The sequence below is a fragment of the Onychostoma macrolepis genome, chromosome 03, assembly GCF_012432095.1.
Source record: "Onychostoma macrolepis isolate SWU-2019 chromosome 03, ASM1243209v1, whole genome shotgun sequence".
Classification (NCBI taxonomy): Eukaryota; Metazoa; Chordata; class Actinopteri; order Cypriniformes; family Cyprinidae; genus Onychostoma; species Onychostoma macrolepis.
This window is the reverse complement of record NC_081157.1, coordinates 51,491,931-51,514,230: the sequence shown is the minus strand read 5'-3', so window position 1 is coordinate 51,514,230 and position 22,300 is coordinate 51,491,931. Positions and strand designations below refer to the sequence as shown.

Sequence of the window (22,300 nt, the reverse complement as noted above, 5' to 3'; positions counted from 1 at the left end):
TGCACGAGTGTCTGTAATGAGCCGATTTCATGTGTGAGTATAGAAGCCCTATGCCTACAACTACCATCATTTGAAGTGTCACAAAATTCTGAAATTATCGTACATTTTGGGATTTTTTCATTACTGATCGTACAGAGGTCAGAATTATCATAAAAATACGATAATTGTCGTACGTCTGGCAACACTGCTCTGGTAGCGGGCTAGAAAGGGTTGTGGCCATAGACATATATAGACGCCCTATTCGACCGCTCCAGGCATGTAGATGCGGCCGCCATCTTGAATCGGTCAACTTGACGTCATTCATCATACTGTAATTATTAAAAATAGTAATTATTGTTGTACAGTTTGACAAAAATTACGCTGTATTGATGTGCACTTGCCCAGTAGCACCATACGTATCCCTTCTTGCCTTAACCGCTAGAAAGCCAGAAGTCACTGAATTCACACGTTGCACCTACTGGACCGTCCTAAATGTTGCTTGTTTTGGGGGAGAGTTGGGAATACAAAACCCAAGATAACTGGAATGACAATGAATAAAACACATATTGTGCAATATGATGAATATTTATGGTCATGTATATCTGTTATAATACTGAAAATTATATGATTGATATGTATATTGTTGTTTATGTAAGTGCATCGTGTTAGTACTCACCCTTGGGAATACATAGTAGAGTCCATGTGGGCGGGGCATCCGGATTAAAAGACAAACCTGCATATCTGTTCGGGGTGGCTTGTAGTTGGAGGCAACCTTTGCAAATGTATTGTGTGTAGTACCTTTTTGTGTAAGGGTTTAACAGCAAAGTGCTGTGTTGTGTGTGTGTGTGTGTGTGTGTGTATATATATATATACTATATTACCAAAAGTATTGGGTCACCCCCTTCTAATGAACAGATTTGACTACTTTAGTGATTTCCATGAGTACAAATCTTAATGTTTAAGCATATAATGATATTCTAGGGAATCGTTTGTTTCTAATTTTAAAGCAACAGTTTGGAATTATGAATAAAGTCTCTAATCTTCAATCGTTCTCGCGTTGCTCCAGTCGACTGGATTTCTGATTTGAACGATGCGCACGCAATCACATAATCCCAATTTTTTTACAGTGTTGGCCTAAATACTTTAATTATAATAATATAAATGTTCTAAATAACTTGTTTATTGGTATATAATATAGATTTATGCTGTAAAATATTAAATTAAATGTCTAATGCTCATAGGGGAGAGTGGGGTAAGATAATCCATTTTTTACTTTATGTGGTCCTCAAGATAAGGCAAAATGACGCAGAAGTACAATGAAAGTATCCATCCTATCACCTAATGAAAGTATTCATTAAGTAGGTTCTAAAAATATGGTTTCTTATATATAAAAAAAAGTGTTCCCATGGCTCAGTTTGCCCCGGATTAGGGGTAAATTGACCCGAGTCGAGTCAGTGGGTAAGATGCACCATCTGGGTGTAAAAATCACAATATTACTGCTTTTGCAGTATTTTTGGATCAAATAAATGCAGGCTTGGTGATCAGAAGATAATTCTTTAAAAAACAATTTTAAATCTGAATGAACTAGCGTTTGTAATTAAACCACAGTAGTCACAAATTTAAGCTAAGGTTAGTTGTCTGAGACTCAATGAAATGTACTTTAACATCAGAAACCATAAAATGTAATATACATTTACTATAATATTAATTTTTATATATAATTATATATAAAACTATATTATTTTATCTAATTATAGTTTAAGTAAACACAGGTCACAAGTTAACACGGGCACATTTCCTTGATTCAACCAGCTGCATAATGTCACGCCGAGAGTAAAATCCTATTTAAAACTAAAAATCCGCGCTTGAATCAGTGCAGCTCAGCTCAGTGCGTTCATTACAGGCGTCTCACAGTGCAACTTCTTTTAGCATGTGTTCGAAACCCCTGCCAAACTGACTTTTTTCCTTTCTTTTTTCCCATAATTCAGTTGCTACAGGCGATCGTACCAATCATTTCCCAGATAGCAAAAATCATTTGGGCCAGATCTGGTCCAGACCCATCGGACGTTCTGGCCCAGATCCGCATAACGGACTTGGGCCGGTGTCTTTTGGCACAACGGGCCAATACCGGCATGGATCCGTTTTTTCCGGATCTGGGCCAGAACTGGGCCAGCTCCAGACCAGATGCGGATTCCTTTATGGTGATTTGGCCCAAATGTGGGCAGGATCTGGTCCAGTACCATGCCGGATCTGGGCCAGCTCATTTTGTGTATTATATATATATATATATATATATAGGCCTTCATACACACACACACAAATAAGTTGTATACATATCTAGAATTCAAACACAATTTGTTTATTTGTACAGTGCTTTTCACAATACATATTCCAATGCAGCTTTACAGAAAATGCATTTAAAAAGAGTATTGCATTTAAAAGTTACAAATAAAAAGAGTAATGTCCATATGCCACAGTATTTGTACAGTTCCCGGATAATACAAATCATACAAGTAGATAATGACTATTTAAGTAGAAATGATAAATACCTTTAAAAGCAATGATTACAAGCATCTTACCCAGACAGCAAGGAGTGTCAGCCCAGATCCGCCCACAACTGGCCCGCATGGATTTCACACGGGCCAGATGTGGGCTGGATCTGGCCCGACACTCCTTGCTGTCTGGGTACATAATTAAATATCTTTCTTTTTCCCTTAAGGTATAATATCAAGGTCTTAGACAACAAAAAGTTTAAAGAACTGATTTAGATGTACAGACAATTACTGTCCTGAACACTACTAAAACAATATTCATATTAAAACAATTGAATTACTACACAAAACATCTTTTACTACACTACATCTTTTCTTTTGATAATTTTTGCATCAAAAGCAAAATTAAAGTTAATTTAAAACTACCCCAAGTAGTACAAGTCTCTACTTCTAGTGCTTACTGTACATAATATTCACTAAGCTTAAAACAGTGCTACACAATGAGAATGAGAAGAATCTGAATAATTACCACAGGGAAATTTTATATCACAGGGAAAGGTCTTACAAATGTGTCACCGTTGTGTGCTTGAGTTGGTTCTAGTTGTTCGAGTCTTCTGCAATGCCGTTTTGAGGCCCTCCATCTGACTCCACAGCTTAAAGACAGTTCCCCCCTTTTCGTTGTCTCTAAAAAAAAAAAAAAAAGATTAAATATCTTTTTAATATTAAAATTAATATTAAATATATTATACACACACATATACATACAGTACATATATGCACAAACACACATATAAGGTCAGAAGTTTACATACACCTTGCAGAATCTGCAAAATGTTAATTATTTTACCAAAATAAGAGGGATAAGATATTTACATATTGTCCACAAGAGAAAAAAAGTGTTGAATTTATAAAAATGACCCCGTTGTTTACATCCACTTGATTCTTAATACTGTGTTGTTCCCTGAATGATCCTGTAACATGGCTGACGAGACGTGAGTCGTGCGGATCCATGTGCAAGCTTTATTTAGGCAGAGACGTGGTCGTACAGGCAGGGTCAAAACAATGGCAAACAGGTATGGCAGGGACAAGACAAAGAGTAATCCTAGAGCAAGCAAAGGTCGACGATCGGCGAACAGTGTCCAGAGGGCAAGGCAGAGAGATAATCCAGGGAACGCGGGCTAGAAATCAACACGGGAAACCAGGCAGGGAAAACTATCCAGGGCTTTGTAGAGTAGCTACTACTAGGAGAGCGGTAAATGCATACAATACTCGGCAGTGTGGCAGAGAAGGTCCAGGGTTTAAATAAGGTGTGTGATCAGTGTGTGCGTGGGATCAGGTGTGCGTGTGATTAGTGCCTGCAGCTGTGTGCTCAATTAGTGCAATGGATGATGGGAAATTGAGTCCAGTGTGCTGTGTGCTGTGAGAGTCCATGTGGTGTGTGGTGACCTCTAGTGGTGAATGAATGGGAGTGCAGACCAGATTCGTGACAGAGCCCCCTAAGAGCGGCTTCCAGACGCTCCCCACAGTCTATAATCAGGAGGGAGGTGGAGCGGAGGCGGAACAGGGGGAGGGATGGAGGGCCAGGGCCTTGTGGAAGCGGAGTGATCTGGGACCGAGGTAGAGCTGGCAGAGCAGGAAGCCAGGGCAGAGTGCACGGGACTGGAACCCACCAGGGCGGACCAGACGGGACTTGAGCCCACCAGGGCGGACCAGACGGGACTTGAGCCCACCAGGGCGGACCAGACGGGACTTGAGCCCACCAGGGCGGACCAGACGGGACTTGAGCCCACCAGGGCAGCGCAGAAGACCACCAGAGCCAGATAGTGGACCACCACAGCGGAGCAGACGAAGCAAGTGGAGCAGAAGACCACCACGGTGGAGCAGATAGAGCAGGAGCCCACAACGACGGATCAGGAACCCACAGCAGAGCCTGGGACCTAGGGAGAATGGAGACATAAAGAGGAGAGAGAACATGCACGGACCCAAGGGCCGAGGCAGGGAACACAGAAAGTTCATTGACGGCCTCCATAGATGTGACAGGACAGAACGAGAGTTCATTGACGGTCTCCATAGCCGTGACAGGACAGCACGAGAGTTCATTGACGGCCTCCATAGCCGTGACAGGACAGAACGAGAGTTCAGGGACAGCCCTTCTGGCTGCGACAGGACAGGATGAGGAGTTGTAGACGGCCTCCATAGCCGTGACAGGACAGGACGAGAGTTCATTGACGGCCTCCATAGCCGTGACAGGACAGAACGTGAGTTCAGGGACAGCCCTTCTGGCTGCGACAGGACAGGACGAGGAATCAAGGACGGCCTCTGTGGCCGTGGCAGAGCAAGACGAGAGTTGGTGAGTGGATACCACCGACACCTCCGGAGGTTCTGCAGCGGTTGCCGCCACCTCTGGAGGTTCTACAGCGGTAACAGTCTCCTCGACCGCAACTCGACAGACCGAGAGAACATTGCAGGGCGCCACCACCATACAAGAGGCTGAGGCGAGCCCGGCCGCTTCGGAAGGTTCTGCAGCGTGTGCCGCCACCTCGGGCAGTTCTGCGGTGGTGTACGCAGCCCAAACGCAACATAAAGCGATTCCCATCAGGGGAAGTGCCTCGGACAGGGGAATATGCATAAGAACAGGAGGGTTAGTGCGAGTTGGTTTGGGGATACCAGCAGTGCGTGCAGACACCAGCGGTACATCCCTCAAACTAGATATCAAATTGGGATAGTGGAAGACTGACCTTGATGATCTGGGTGTGTCAGCCGTGACGAGCTGTGACTCTGGAAGATCAACAGAGACGTGAACAGCTGTGACGTGCTGCTGTGACTCTGGACGAACAGCTGAGACGTGAACAGCTGTGACGTGCTGCTGTGACTCTGGACGAGCAGCTGTGACGTGAACAGCTGAGACGTGCTGCGGTGACTCTGGACGAGCAGCTGTGACGTGCTGCGGTGACTCTGGACGAGCAGCTGTGACGTGCTGCGGTGACTCTGGACGAGCAGCTGTGACGTGCTGCGGTGACTCTGGACGAGCAGCTGTGATGTGCTGCGGTGACTCTGGACGAGCAGCTGTGACGTGAACAGCTGAGACGTGCTGCGGTGACTCTGGACGAGCAGCCGTGACGTGAACAGCTGAGACGTGCTGCGGTGACTCTGGACGAGCAGCCGTGGCGTGCTGCTGTGACTCTGGACGAGCAGCCGTGACGTGAACAGCTGAGAGGTGCTGCTGTGACTCTGGACGAGCAGCCGTGACGTGCTGCTGTGACTCTGGACGAGCAGCCGTGACGTGAACAGCTGAGAGGTGCTGCTGTGACTCTGGACGAGCAGCCGTGACGTGCTGCTGTGACTCTGGACGAGCAGCCGTGACGTGAACAGCTGAGACGCGTGCTGCGGTGACTCTGGGCGAGCAGCCGTGGCGTGCTGCGGTGACTCTGGACGAGCAGCCGTGACGTGAACAGCTGAGAGGTGCTGCGGTGACTCTGGACGAGCAGCCGTGACGTGAACAGCTGAGAGGTGCTGCGGTGACTCTGGACGAGCAGCTGAGAGGTGCTGCGGTGACTCTGGACGAGCAGCTGAGAGGTGCTGCGGTGACTCTGGACGAGCAGCTGAGAGGTGCTGCGGTGACTCTGGACGAGCAGCTGAGAGGTGCTGCGGTGACTCTGGACGAGCAGCTGAGAGGTGCTGCGGTGACTCTGGACGAGCAGCTGAGAGGTGCTGCGGTGACTCTGGACGAGCAGCTGAGAGGTGCTGCGGTGACTCTGGACGAGCAGCTGAGAGGTGCTGCGGTGACTCTGGACGAGCAGCTGAGAGGTGCTGCGGTGACTCTGGACGAGCAGCTGAGAGGTGCTGCGGTGACTCTGGACGAGCAGCTGAGAGGTGCTGCGGTGACTCTGGACGAGCAGCTGTGACGTGAACAGCTGAGACGCGTGCTGCGGTGACTCTGGACGAGCAGCTGTGGACGTGAACAGCTGAGACGCGTGCTGCGGTGACTCTGGACGAGCAGCTGTGACGTGAACAGCTGAGACGTGCTGCGGTGACTCTGGACGAGCAGCTGTGACGTGAACAGCTGAGACGTGCTGCGGTGACTCTGGACGAGCAGCTGTGACGCGTGAACAGCTGAGACGTGCTGCGGTGACTCTGGACGAGCAGCTGTGGACGTGAACAGCTGAGACGTGCTGCGGTGACTCTGGACGAGCAGCTGTGACGTGAACAGCTGAGACGTGCTGCGGTGACTCTGGACGAGCAGCTGTGGACGTGAACAGCTGAGGACGTGCTGCGGTGACTCTGGACGAGCAGCCGTGACGCGTGCTGCTGTGACTCTGGACGAGCAGCCGTGGCGTGAACAGCTGAGAGGTGCTGCTGTGACTCTGGGCGAGCAGCTGTGGCGTGCTGCGGTGACTCTGGACGAGCAGCTGTGGCGTGAACAGCTGAGACGTGCTGCGGTGACTCTGGACGAGCAGCTGTGGACGTGAACAGCTGAGACGCGTGCTGCGGTGACTCTGGACGAGCAGCTGTGGCGTGAACAGCTGAGGACGTGCTGCGGTGACTCTGGACGAGCAGCCGTGGCGTGCTGTGACTCTGGACGAGCAGCCGTGGCGTGAACAGCTGAGAGGTGCTGCTGTGACTCTGGACGAGCAGCCGTGGCGTGCTGCTGTGACTCTGGGCGAGCAGCCGTGGCGTGCTGCGGTGACTCTGGACGAGCAGCCGTGGCGTGCTGCGGTGACTCTGGACGAGCAGCTGTGGCGTGCTGCGGTGACTCTGGACGAGCAGCTGTGGCGTGCTGCTGTGACTCTGGACGAGCAGCTGAGACGCGTGCTGCGGTGACTCTGGACGAGCAGCTGTGGCGTGAACAGCTGAGACGCGTGCTGCGGTGACTCTGGACGAGCAGCTGTGACGTGAACAGCTGAGACGTGCTGCGGTGACTCTGGACGAGCAGCTGTGACGTGAACAGCTGAGACGTGCTGCGGTGACTCTGGACAAGCAGCCGTGACGTGCTGCTGTGACTCTGGACGAGCAGCCGTGACGTGAACAGCTGAGAGGTGCTGCTGTGACTCTGGACGAGCAGCCGTGACGTGCTGCTGTGACTCTGGACGAGCAGCTGTGACGTGCTGCGGTGACTCTGGACGAGCAGCTGTGACGTGCTGCGGTGACGTGCTGCGGTGACTCTGGACGAGCAGCTGTGACGTGAACAGCTGAGACGTGCTGCGGTGACTCTGGACGAGCAGCTGTGACGTGAACAGCTGAGACGTGCTGCGGTGACTCTGGACGTGCTGCGGTGACTCTGGACGAGCAGCCGTGACGTGCTGCTGTGACTCTGGACGAGCAGCCGTGACGTGAACAGCTGAGAGGTGCTGCTGTGACTCTGGACGAGCAGCCGTGACGTGCTGCTGTGACTCTGGACGAGCAGCCGTGACGTGAACAGCTGAGAGGTGCTGCTGTGACTCTGGACGAGCAGCCGTGACGTGCTGCTGTGACTCTGACGAGCAGCCGTGGCGTGAACAGCTGAGACGTGCTGCGGTGACTCTGGACGAGCAGCCGTGACGTGCTGCTGTGACTCTAGACGAGCAGCCGTGACGTGAACAGCTGAGAGGTGCTGCTGTGACTCTGGACGAGCAGCCGTGACGTGAACAGCTGAGAGGTGCTGCGGTGACTCTGGACGAGCAGCTGAGAGGTGCTGCGGTGACTCTGGACGAGCAGCTGAGAGGTGCTGCGGTGACTCTGGACGAGCAGCTGAGAGGTGCTGCGGTGACTCTGGACGAGCAGCTGAGAGGTGCTGCGGTGACTCTGGACGAGCAGCTGAGAGGTGCTGCGGTGACTCTGGACGAGCAGCTGAGAGGTGCTGCGGTGACTCTGGACGAGCAGCTGTGACGTGAACAGCTGAGACGTGCTGCGGTGACTCTGGACGAGCAGCTGTGACGTGAACAGCTGAGACGTGCTGCGGTGACTCTGGACGAGCAGCTGTGACGTGAACAGCTGAGACGTGCTGCGGTGACTCTGGGCGAGCAGCTGTGACGTGAACAGCTGAGACGTGCTGCGGTGACTCTGGACGAGCAGCTGTGGCGTGAACAGCTGAGACGCGTGCTGCGGTGACTCTGGACGAGCAGCTGTGACGTGAACAGCTGAGACGTGCTGCGGTGACTCTGGACGAGCAGCTGTGACGTGAACAGCTGAGACGTGCTGCGGTGACTCTGGACGAGCAGCTGTGACTCTGGGCGAGCAGCCGTGGCGTGCTGCTGTGACTCTGGACGAGCAGCCGTGGCGTGAACAGCTGAGAGGTGCTGCTGTGACTCTGGGCGAGCAGCTGTGGCGTGCTGCGGTGACTCTGGGCGAGCAGCTGTGGCGTGAACAGCTGAGGCGTGCTGCGGTGACTCTGGGCGAGCAGCTGTGGCGTGAACAGCTGAGACGTGCTGCGGTGACTCTGGGCGAGCAGCTGTGGCGTGAACAGCTGAGGCGTGCTGCGGTGACTCTGGACGAGCAGCCGTGGCGTGCTGCTGTGACTCTGGACGAGCAGCCGTGGCGTGAACAGCTGAGAGGTGCTGCTGTGACTCTGGACGAGCAGCCGTGGCGTGCTGCTGTGACTCTGGACGAGCAGCCGTGGCGTGCTGCGGTGACTCTGGACGAGCAGCCGTGGCGTGCTGCGGTGACTCTGGACGAGCAGCTGTGGCGTGCTGCTGTGACTCTGGGCGAGCAGCTGTGACGTGCTGCTGTGACTCTGGGCGAGCAGCTGAGGCGTGCTGCGGTGACTCTGGGCGAGCAGCTGTGGCGTGAACAGCTGAGACGCGTGCTGCGGTGACTCTGGACGAGCAGCTGTGGCGTGAACAGCTGAGGCGTGCTGCGGTGACTCTGGACGAGTAGCTGTGGCGTGAACAGCTGAGGCGTGCTGCGGTGACTCTGGACAAGCAGCCGTGGCGTGCTGCTGTGACTCTGGACGAGCAGCCGTGGCGTGAACAGCTGAGAGGTGCTGCTGTGACTCTGGGCGAGCAGCCGTGGCGTGCTGCTGTGACTCTGGACGAGCAGCTGTGGCGTGCTGCGGTGACTCTGGACGAGCAGCTGTGGCGTGCTGCGGTGGCGTGCTGCGGTGACTCTGGGCGAGCAGCTGTGGCGTGAACAGCTGAGGCGTGCTGCGGTGACTCTGGACGAGCAGCTGTGGCGTGAACAGCTGAGGCGTGCTGCGGTGACTCTGGGCGTGCTGCGGTGACTCTGGACGAGCAGCCGTGACGTGCTGCTGTGACTCTGGACGAGCAGCCGTGACGTGAACAGCTGAGAGGTGCTGCTGTGACTCTGGACGAGCAGCCGTGACGTGCTGCTGTGACTCTGGACGAGCAGCTGTGACTCTGGGCGAGCAGCTGAGAGGTGCTGCTGTGACTCTGGACGAGCAGCTGTGGACGTGCTGCTGTGACTCTGGACGAGCAGCTGTGACGTGCTGCTGTGACTCTGGACGAGCAGCTGTGACGTGCTGCTGTGACTCTGGACGAGCAGCTGTGACGTGCTGCTGTGACTCTGGACGAGCAGCTGTGACGTGCTGCTGTGACTCTGGACGAGCAGCTGTGACGTGCTGCTGTGACTCTGGACGAGCAGCTGTGACCTGACTTGGTTCTTTACTGACAGCAATGACATGACGGGCTGTTGTTGTGGCCGCCATTTTGTGAACGGGCTCCGGTGTCGCTACCATTTTAGTCACGGACACGGTGTTGCATTCCTCTTCCGCGACACCCACAGTAAACGAAGAGCCAGCACACAGCAAAGCATAGTCTATAAAATCCTTTAAACTGACATTAAACTTTCCCTCAGGTAACCAAGACTTTACAGGCTCATTCAGTCCAAAACGAAAATGTCTTTTAATACCACCTCATCAAAAGGTACCTTGTCCGAGATCACACAAAATTGAGTGAAGTACTCCTCAATGGAAAGACTCCCCTGTCGTAGATCGAGCAACTGGTTGAAAGGATCCATACCTGACCAGGGTCCATTGCTGGAAAAGCTGCTGGATCCTCGTGTGGCCGAGTATTCTGTAACATGGCTGACGAGACGTGAGTCGTGCGGATCCATGTGCAAGCTTTATTTAGGCAGAGACGTGGTCGTACAGGCAGGGTCGAAACAATGGCAAACAGGTATGGCAGGGACAAGACAAAGAGTAATCCTAGAGCAAGCAAAGGTCGACGATCGGCGAACAGTGTCCAGAGGGCAAGGCAGAGAGATAATCCAGGGAACGCGGGCTAGAAATCAACACGGGAAACCAGGCAGGGAAAACTATCCAGGGCTTTGTAGAGTAGCTACTACTAGGAGAGCGGTAAATGCATACAATACTCGGCAGTGTGGCAGAGAAGGTCCAGGGTTTAAATAAGGTGTGTGATCAGTGTGTGCGTGGGATCAGGTGTGCGTGTGATTAGTGCCTGCAGCTGTGTGCTCAATTAGTGCAATGGATGATGGGAAATTGAGTCCAGTGTGCTGTGTGCTGTGAGAGTCCATGTGGTGTGTGGTGACCTCTAGTGGTGAATGAATGGGAGTGCAGACCAGATTCGTGACAGATCCACAGCTGTGTGTTTTTGTTTAGTGATAGTGGTTCATGAGTCCCCTGTTTGTTCTGAACAGTTAAACTGTCTGCTGTTCTTCAGAAAAATCCTTCAGCTCCCACAAATGCTGTGCTTTTCCAACATTTTTGTGTATTTGAACACTTTCCAGCAGTGACAGTGTGAAAAGATGGATCTCAAAATCATACAGAGGACAACTGAGGGACTCATATGCAACTATTACAGAAGGTTTAAACGCTCACTGATGCTCCAGAAGAAAAAAAATAATGTATTAAGGGGGTGAAAACTTTGAAGTTCATGGTAAATTGAACCATTGTGGGAAACATGTAACCCAGACAGCAACATAGTGTTGGCCCAGATCCGGCCCACATCTGGCCCGCGTGAAATCAATGCGGGCCAGATGCGGCCGGATCTGGGCCGACACTGCTTGCTGTCTGGGAAGTATCTTCTGTAGCTTCTGAAGGGCAGTACTAAATGAAAAAAATATTTAGGCAAAATAAGAAAAATGTACACCTTCATTCTGTTTAAAAGTTTTCACCCCCATAATGTATCGTGTTTCCTTCTGGAGCATCAGTAAGCATTTTTCACTTCCAGTTCTTTTCCACATCATCAATGTTATCCATGGTTAGCATTTTTTAATTTTCCTGTAATCGAGTAATTTTGTCCTGCTTTGTGTGTAACAAAGATAATGTTCATTCTGCTTACTGTCCATAGGTGTGAAGTATAATAACTGATATAACAGAAGAAAAGCAAGGAGAACCTGTGCCACCTGTTTTATATATTAAAAAATACACAACTAATTGCATATTACACAGATATGTTATGAATGTATTTGTTTCATTTAGTATTACAAAGCAAGGAAGGCAATGTTTAAGCCTTACACATAAGAGTCACAGTTTATTAACATGCTCCACTGTGGAAATTAGTGCATGTGACATCAGTGTCATACACACTTCCTTTAATCACCGACTTGAGATGAAAAAGGGTTTGTACCCAAATGACACACAGACTATATAGCATTGCTAGATGACTATGACTGTCATAACAGGTATTTTGTTCAGGATGAGTGTGAAGTTATTTGAAGGAGCATTTCTCCAGAAAGCTGCAAGCCTCAATCGGCCCCAACAAACAGTATGTTTTGAACAGCACAAGTTGTAACATTATCAGGCACTCATTATTATCAATACTCAATTATAAATTGTGGCATTCAAATAGCTTGAATAACTCAAACTCCACTGAAAACTAAAAAAACAAACAAACAAAAAAAATGGACTCACCTTACTATTCGACAGTCCCGGCTCTCAGGTGGAACCTGAAATTGAAACAGATCGTTATATAGTGTTGCTGGACAATTTCTCAGTTCATTTACCCAATTAACATGGAGCATACCGTTAACAGAAATAAAAGCATATTTTGGCAAAGATTTTATAAATAAAAACCATACCAAACAATATAATGTAATACATGTATATCTCCTCAGTGCCCCTCTGTTTCTATCATTCAGTGTGCTTGAAAGCGTTCTGCCTGCTTATTCAAGGGGACCGGCTCGTCAAAAGTTTGGACACATTATTGTTTTAATGTTCTTGAAACAAGTCTCTTATGCTCATCAAGCCAGCATTTATTTGATCAAAAATACAGAAAAAAAATATTGTGAAGTATTAAAAATAATGAAATTAAATAAAATGGTTTTCTATTTTAATACACTTCAAAATATAATTTATTTCTGTGATCAAAGCTGAATTTTCAGCATCATTACTCGTCTTCAGTGCCACATGATCCTTCAGAAATCATTATAATATACTAATTTGATACTCCGTTGTTATCGATGTTGGAAACAGTTGTGCTGCTTAATTTTTGGGAATCTGTGATAGTTTTTCAGGATTTATTGATGAATAAAAAGTTAAAAGAAAAGCATTTATTTATTCAGCTTTGCCATCACAGAAATAAATTATATTTTAATTACAATTTTAAAAGTAATTATCAGTTAAAATGTTTTTATGAATATATTGTAAAACGTAATTTATTCCTGTGATCAAAGCTGTATTTTTAGCATCATCACTCGTCTTCAGTGTCACATGATCCTTCAGAAATCATTCTAATATTATTATTTGCTGCTCAAGAAACATTTCTGATTATTATCAGTTGAAAAACAGTTATGCTCCTTAATATATGCAGAAACCATGATATACAACCATTCACATGTTTGGTGTGTGTTATTTAATAGAAATGACTGTTTTATTTAGCAAATAGGCATTAAATTGATAAAAGTAAAAAATTTATAATGAAGCAAAAATATATATTTCAAATAAATGATGTTCTTTTGAACTGTCTATTCATCAAAGAATCATAAAATGTTTCCAGAAAATGTTAAGCAGCAAAAATTTTTTTTTTTTTTTACATCTAATAATAATAATAAGAATCATTACTGATAACTGAGCACCAATATAAATCCAGCACTAAATCAGCAAGTTAGAATGATTTCTGAACGATCGTGCACTGAAGACTGCAGTAATGATGCTGAAAATTCACAGGAACAAATTACATTTTAAAATATATTCAAATGATATTTCACATTACTTTTTTAATTTTATTTTTGATCAAATAAATGCATGCAGCCTTGAGGGTTAGTACTTACATTTACATTTACATTTAGTCATTTTGCAGACGCTTTTATCCAAAGCGACTTACAATTTGGGGAACACATGAAGCGATTCATCTTGAAGAGGCAATTCGACAAAGGAAGTGCTTGTAATACCAAGTCTCAGGCATTGTTTAAATAAGTACAAGCTAGCAAGGGAAGGAATAAGTAAGGAGAAAGTCAAGTAGTGTCGAAAGAGATGAGTTTTCAGCTGTTGCTTGAAGATTGACAGGGATCCAGTACTCGAATATGGGTGGGAAGATCATTCCACCAGCCAGGAATGGTGAACGAGAATGTTCTGGAGAGTGATTTTGAGCCTCTTTGTGATGGTACCACGAGGCGTCGCTCACTAGCAGATCTCAGACTTCTGGAGGGATGTAGATTCTTAATAGTGAGTGCATGTAGGCGGGTGCTGAGCCTGTGGTTGTTCTATGAGCAAGCATCAGTGTCTTGAACTTGATGCGAGCTGCGATTGGTAGCCAATGCAATGAGATAAAGAGAGGTGTAACATGGGCTCTTTTGGGTTCCTTGAAGACCAGTCGTGCCGCCGCATTTTGAATCATTTGTAGAGGTTTGACTGTGTTTGATGGAAGTCCAGCCAGAAGAGCATTGCAGTAGTCCAGCCTAGAAATGACAAGGGCCTGGACAAGAAGTTGTGCAGCATGCTCCGTCAGAAAGGGCCTGATCTTTCTGATGTTGTGTAGTGCAAACCTGCAAGATCGAGCAGTCTTTGCAATGTGGTCTTTGAAGGTCAGCTGGTCATCAAAGATTACACCAAGATTTCTGACCGAAGTTGATGGGGTAATTGTTGATCGTGATGTCATGCTGTAGAGTTGGAGCGGCAGGAAAGACAAGAAGCTCAGTCTTTGCCAGGTTGAGCTGGAGGTGATGTTCTTTCATCCATGCCGAGATGTCTGACAGGCAACCTGAGATCCTTGCAGCTACCGTTGGATCATCTGGTTGAAAAGAGAGATAGAGCTGTGTGTCATCAGCATAGCAGTGGTAGGAGAATCCATGTGCCTGTATGATGGGACCCAGTGATGTAGTGTATGTGGAGAAGAGGAGGGGTCCAAGAACCGATCCCTGAGGAACCCCAGTGTATGTGCTTTGGATACCTCCCCTCCCCAGGCCACCCTGAAAGACCTACCAGTGAGATAGGATTCAAACCAGCGAAGTGGAATTCCAGCGATGCCCAGTGATGAGAGAGTGGAGAGGAGTATCTGATGATTGACAGTGTCAAACGCGGCAGATAGATCCAGCAGAATGAGGACTGATGATTTGGAATGGGCTTTTGCAATTCGCAGGGCTTCAGTGACCGAGAGAAGCGCAGTCTCAGTTGAATGGCCCCTCCTGAAACCTGACTGTTTAGCGTCCAGTTTGTTGTTCTGTGAAAGAAACAATGAGACCTGGTTGAAGACAACACGTTCAAGTGTTTTCGCTATGAATGGAAGGAGAGAGACAGGTCTATAGTTTTCTATAAGAGAAGTGTTTAATGTAGGTTTTTTGAGCAGTGGGGTTACCCGAGCCTGCTTGAACGCAGTGGGGAAGATGCCTGTGAGGAGGGATGTGTTGATGATGTGTGTGAGTGTCGGTAAGAGCGTGGGAGAGATTGCTTGCAGAAGGTGCGAGGGGATTGGGTCAAGAGGACATGTTGTAGGATGGTTGGAGAGGAGAAGTTTGGATACTTCAGGCTCCGTCAGGGGACAGAAGGAGAAAATGGGAGGTTTAGCAGTGGAAGTGGTTGGTTGGGGTCCTGTGTGCGTGGAGATGAGAACTGATCACTGATCGATCTAGTTTTGTCTGTAAAAAAAGTAGCAAAGTCATCAGCTGTAATAGAAGTGGTGGGAGGTGGTGGAGGGGGACAGAAGAGAGAATTAAATGTTCTGAAGAGATTACGCATGTCTGGAGCGCTGTCGATCTTGTTGTGGAAATGTGAGGATTTGGCAGTGTGGACATCAGCAGAGAAAGATGAGAGCAGAGACTGATACCTACTCAGGTCCGACGGGTTGTTTGATTTGTGCCATTTTCTCTCTGCCGCTCTGAGTTTAGTCCGATGTTCACGAAGAACATCAGATAACCAGGGGTTAGAAGGGGCAGTCCGTGCTGACCTAGAGGAGAGAGGACAAATGTCGTCTAGACAAGAGGTTAAGGTAGAGCATAAAGTGTCAGTAGCTGCATTCACATCCAGATATGAGAAATGGGTAGGTGAGGGAAGAGAGGAGGATACTACAGAGGAAAGATGGGAAGGAGAAAGGGAGCGCAGGTTTCGTCTAAAAGTAACCGGTAGGGGGGTTGGTGGCACACGGGTAGCAAAATGTAGTGTAAATGTAATGAAGAAATGGTCCGAGATATGTAGCGGTTGTACCAGAATGTTATCTGCAGTACAATTGTGTGTGTAAATTAAATCAAGTTGGTTGCCTGATTTGTGCATGCTAGTAGTGGTAAGGCGATTGAGATCAAATGAAGCTAGTAGCAGTGGAAGTCTGTAGCATAAGGCTTGTCTAGGTGAATGTTGAAATCACCAAAGACTAAGAGTGGAATGCAATCCTCCACAAAGAGGACAACAACCCGTCCAGCTCCTCTAGGAAGGTGGCTAGAATTTGTCCAGGGGACGGTAGATTACCACAATCTGGAGTTTTATCGGAGCTGATACAGTAATGGCATGACATTCAAATGAGTTGTAATTGCAAAGGGTAGAGCGGGTTGAGTATTTCCAATTGTGTGAAACGAGCAGGCCAGTACCCCCACCCGACCAACTTGACGCCAAGTATGAGAGAAAGAGAAATTAGTAGAGAGCAGCTGGGGTTGCTGAGTCTTCTGGACGAATCCAGGTCTCAGTCAAGCCCAAGATGCTGAGAGTGGATTTTAAAGAAAAGGCAGAAATGAAGTCAGCTTTGTTGACTGACTGACAATTCAGAGACCCACAGAGAAAGCCAGAGGTGTAGTGGAAGATGTAGAGATAGGGCGTGGGTTAGCAGTATTACGTTGCCGTCTGCGAGTGATGTTAGAGCGTGGCTGAGAGAGAACCGGAATGTTTTGGAGACACATGATAGAGGTAGAAGGAAAGAGGATAGGAGAGCAGAGTGAGGAAGGAAAAGATACTTAAGTGTGTAGCTCGGTGTCGTTGCTCGGTTCAAGTCGCACAGGAAAAAGTCGCAGGTCTTTACACTCCTCGGTCTTCACACGAGGAGGCTGAACACGACGGCTGAACGCTTCCGCAGCAGCGCACACACCTCAAACAAATACACAGTCTAGAGTGAAAAAGCTGTGGTCGCTTTTAATTAGCACAACCACCAGCCAATCGCAGGGCAATGGCTCAAATCGAAACTAACACTTCGCACTTAAGTGCAGGAAAGGAGTTTAAGCTAAAGGGCAGTTATTATAATGATCAATAAGTGCAATCAAAAATATAAACCACAACGAAAAAGCAGAATAGAAATAGGTAGGAAACGAACTATTCTTTCCTAGCAACAAGGAATTAATTTAAACAACAGAGCTAAGAATGAGTATTAAAACACTTACGCACTGCCGTCTGTCTCTTCTGGTGACTAATCGCCTTCTCCGACTTAAACATTAACACTGCTAGCCCACCATGACAGGCAGCAATCTTAAACATTACATTTTAATGGAAGCAGTCAAAATTACTATAGTTTAAATTAAGTAATTAAGTTAAAATTAGTTAATTACGTATAATTACAGACCTCTGGACCGTTTTCTTCATGTTAGCAAGTCCTCTGATAACATAGGCCTAAGTGTTCGCCGGTCCAACACCGATCTAAGGAGCAATAAAAACACCAAACCTTTAAGTTATCGTGTACACAACATAATAAGAAATTAATTTGTTAGTAGAACAGTGTGATAACACGGTGTGACATACCTCGGTGAAGTTTTAACAGCGTGCAGTCCGTCTGCCTCGATCTTCTTGATGTCTTCTTCTTCTATTAAGGTTTATTGGCGGTTGGCAAACAACTTTTGGTGCATTACCGCCACCATCTGGTGTGAGTGTGGACCAGAATGTTGTGTGTAAGCATTGTTTAAAAAAACTATATCCTTCCACTTAAATTGGTTTCTCTAAGATATTGAAACAGTATATTACAACACATTTTTTACTCTTTCCATAAAATGCTAATCAAGCCAGCATTTATTTGATCAAAAATACAGAAAAATGTAATATTTAGAAGTATTACAATTTAAAATAATGGTTTTCTATTTTAATTTACTTCAAAATACAATTTATTGCTTTGATCTAAGCAAATATCTTTGACGTCTTCTGTTCTGAACACGCTCGTTTCGGACGCGGCCCGGATCTGCTCTGCGACAGTAGTTCCGCCCACTGAAACCGGACCGGGCTGGATCCGTGTTACAGCACTGAAACGGATGTGACTGTAATACGGATTTGCCGGTTTGAAAACGGATCCGGCACAGAGTCAACTGCTGTCTGGGTTGTAATCTTTACAAGAATACCAAAATCATGTAATGAGCAAGTGTGCGTTTATTAGACAGTTTAATATCACGTCAGCTTGTGCTTTCAGAATCGGTGAATCTGCTGCAGTCGTTCCATCACATCTGGAGCGGAGACCTGAACCAGGAAGTTGGTCACCAGATAACACGGAAACCAGCTAACTGTAATATAGCCCAAATGTGGCCCATATGGACCCACAAATAAACAATAATGGGCAACCTAACTGGGGCCCACAGTTTTATCCAAGCTGGGGCCCACATTCAGCCCATCAAAGAGCCCACTCTGAACCCATGCCCAGTTGACGCCCATATAGCCCAGATAAATCCCATGTGGACATGTTGGCTGGGATGAGGTGTGCACGAGTGTCTGTAATGAGCCGATTTCATGTGTGAGTATAGAAGCCCTATGCCTACAACTACCATCATTTGAAGTGTCACAAAATTCTGAAATTATCGTACATTTTGGGATTTTTTTCATTACTGATCGTACAGAGGTCAAAATTATCATAAAAATACGATAATTATCGTACGTCTGGCAACACTGCTCTGGTAGCGGGCTAGAAAGGGTTGTGGCCATAGACATATATAGACGCCCTATTCGACCGCTCCAGGCATGTAGATGCGGCCGCCATCTTGAATCGGTCAACTTGACGTCATTCATCATACTGTAATTATTAAAAATAGTAATTATTGTTGTACAGTTTGACAAAAATTACGCTGTATTGATGTGCGCTTGCCCAGTAGCACCATACGTATCCCTTCTTGCCTTAACCGCTAGAAAGCCAGAAGTCACTGAATTCACACGTTGCACCTACTGGACCGTCCTAAATGTTGCTTGTTTTGGGGGAGAGTTGGGAATACAAAACCCAAGATAACTGGAATGACAATGAATAAAACACATATTGTGCAATATGATGAATATTTATGGTCATGTATATCTGTTATAATACTGAAAATTATATGATTGATATGTATATTGTTGTTTATGTAAGTGCATCGTGTTAGTACTCACCCTTGGGAATACATAGTAGAGTCCATGTGGGCGGGGCATCCGGATTAAAAGACAAACCTGCATATCTGTTCGGGGTGGCTTGTAGTTGGAGGCAACCTTTGCAAATGTATTGTGTGTAGTACCTTTTTGTGTAAGGGTTTAACAGCAAAGTGCTGTGTTGTGTGTGTGTGTGTGTGTGTGTGTATATATATATATATATACTATATTACCAAAAGTATTGGGTCACCCCCTTCTAATGAACAGATTTGACTACTTTAGTGATTTCCATGAGTACAAATCTTAATGTTTAAGCATATAATGATATTCTAGGGAATCGTTTGCTCCTAATTTTAAAGCAACAGTTTGGACAGGACCCTTTTCTATTCTAACATGACAATGCCTCTGTGTATACGGCAAGGTTCAAAAATAAATGATTGATTGAGTCAGTGTGGAAGAACTTGACTGGTCTGCAGAAAGCCAAGTCCTAATCCAAGCTGAACACCTCTGGTGTGACTTTAAATGCAGATATGGGTTCAGTCATTTTAGACACTTCCAAAACTGTTGCAACAGAGATGGAAATACAATTTTTAAATACATGAATTATGTTTCCATCTTCGTTGCCACAGTTTTGGAAGTGCTTTTTCTGTTCTAAAGAAGGGGGCGTCCCAATACGTCTGTCCATATAGTATATGTATTGGTGTTTAGTGATGAGTTTTTGGCTCAAGATCTGCATTTAAAATCACACCAGAGGTGTTCAGCTTGGATTAGGACTCGGCTTTCTGCAGACCACTCAAGTTCTTCCACACTGACTCAATCAATCATGTCTTTTTGAACCTTGTCTTATACACAGAGGCATTGTCATGTTAGAATAGAAAAGGGTCCTGTCCAAACTGTTGCTTTAAAATTAGAAGCACACAATTCCCTAGAATATCATTATATGCTTAAACATTAAGATTTGTACTCATGGACATTACTAAAGTAGTCAAACCTGTTCATTAGAAGGGGGTGACCCAATACATTTGGCAATATAGTATATATATATATATATATAATTTTTTGTTTGTTTTTTTGTAAATATTCCTTCCTTTTCCCTATTTTTGTCTATTTCTACGGATATCACTTTGGTGGACTGTAAATAGACTGTGATTCACTGTCAATAAAACTGACTGTTATAAGTCTGTCTTGTGTGGATCCACAAATTCTAGGCTACATAGCAATTTAAGACAGAGAGAGGAGAAATCTATTAGCGTCCTTTAAATCGTTGCTAAACAAAGTCACAGCGCTCCGCAAAGATCAGTTATAAACTACAAGTCCTGCAATCAAAGCCAGAATAAGACACACCTCTGTAAACAGAGAATGATTCCAGCAGCTGGATTATGATCAGATAGTGTTGTGGAGGGCGAGTCTTCAGGTGGATCGTTTAGTTAAATGAAAGTAAAACTGAGACAGGAATAATCTCTTTTTGATCTTTACGTACTGGCGTATCAACTTTTAGTTAATAATCATATCAATAATTTATTCAGAGACTCTTGTGAATGCATCAATGTTCAGTCGAAGGTAAGTCGAGAAACACATTTACCTGAACAACTGTGTGTCTATCGTGAGTGTGACTTGAGATCAGATGCGTTTAACTGGTAGGTCTTTAAGTGATACTAAACTATATAAACACTTAAAAAAAAAGGATCAAGTCAAATAATACTACATGTAGATACACATTGTACATTTGGTCCTGCTTTGTCTGGACTAATTTAACCAACTGACTCTAGATCTGTATGTAAATTGTTGTATTCATCCCATAAGTGTAAATGTGCAAGTATTCAGAGCCAACACATGCATGTTAGCACACGAGATGACTGTTTATTATACTTTTTTCTTCTTCTTTCATTTTAGCATCTGTGTCCTTTAGAGATGAAGCTCATTTGTTTGACTTTGCTGATTATTAGTGGAATTACAGATTCAAGATCAGGTAATTATTCACACCCATATAAAGAGCTGAAGTGTGTGTTCATGTCGATTCATCGTCCAGCTGAACTATATTCATAGGTCTAATTATAGTTTAATTCATAGTTTATGTGATAATGACTGACTCACTGTAATATTACATTACATAATGTCACATTATGCCATTTATTGCATGGCTACTTATTTTATTAACCGCAGAACAGAAACTGTAGGTCTCCTGGATGAATGGTCAGTTATTTAACATTGTCATAGACAACTGTCATTGTTCAGAAGCATTGACTAATTAGAATAAACTTAGAATTTACAAAGAGCCATGCAATAATATTTAATAAAACAGAGAAAAATGCACACAATCAGTGTTTTTAAGCAGACATGTTCAGATGCAGAGCTGTGTGGAGAAGGACAGTTACTGCTTTACATGGGAACGCTGTAGCCCTTGCCCTGCTGAAGGGTGACAGTTCAACTGACAGGAGGTTCACTTTTAATTAGACCTTTCTTTCTCTTCTACAGAGCAGTATGAAGTCGTGGGAGCTGCAGGTCCTGTGCTTGCTGTAGCTGGTGAAGATGTGATTCTGCCCTGTTCAGTCAAACCCAGCATCAGTGTTGTGGACATGAGAGTGGAGTGGTTTAGACTTGATCTGAGAGACTCACAACTAGTGCATCTCTATGAGGATCATGTAGACAAAAACACAGATCAGATTCAGTCCTACAGAGAGAGAACAGAACTGATCCATCAAGAACTACAGAGAGGAGATGCATCACTCAAACTCTCATCAGTCCGAGTCTCTGATGAAGGACTTTATAAGTGTTTTATTCAGTCCAGATCCTGGTCTGATGACGCCACTGTTAATGTCAGTGTTGAAGGTGAGAAAACCATTCAAAACTAAAGTCTGGAATACACTACACAACTTCAAATCTGAATCAGATTGACATCATACACTTATCGACATTGTAAAGAGTCAAAAAAGAAAGCTGTCCATCATACACTGAATGACTGAGGATCACAAGAAACTCACGCAGAAACATGCACCTTGTTGCTAGGAGACGTGTAATAAATGAAAACAATATGAGTTCTAAAATCGGCTGAAAATATCAAACATATCTGATATCCTCCGACTGGATGGAATCAAAGTCTGAATTTTGATTTTCTATGAAATCTGTCAACTCTAATCTGCAGACTGGCTCTGACTGTCAGCAGCTAGCGTCAGTGTTCGGACTGTAAATCAGGGCAAAAGTTGTGTGGTGTATT

The 22,300-nt window shown here is 45.9% G+C and overlaps 1 protein-coding gene across 3 annotated transcripts in view; it reads left to right on the top strand.

The window, feature by feature from the left end:
• LOC131536168 (butyrophilin subfamily 1 member A1-like) overlaps window positions 1–22,300 on the top strand; it is a 293,670-nt gene that overhangs the window by 6,921 nt on the left and 264,449 nt on the right. For all 3 annotated transcript variants that reach the window (XM_058768911.1, XM_058768913.1, XM_058768912.1), the window contains 2 exons: window positions 20,980–21,055; window positions 21,562–21,915. In XM_058768911.1, coding sequence (XP_058624894.1) covers window positions 20,998–21,055; window positions 21,562–21,915 — 412 coding nt within the window. In that variant the 5' untranslated portion in view covers window positions 20,980–20,997. The remainder of the gene's footprint in view (window positions 1–20,979; window positions 21,056–21,561; window positions 21,916–22,300) is intronic.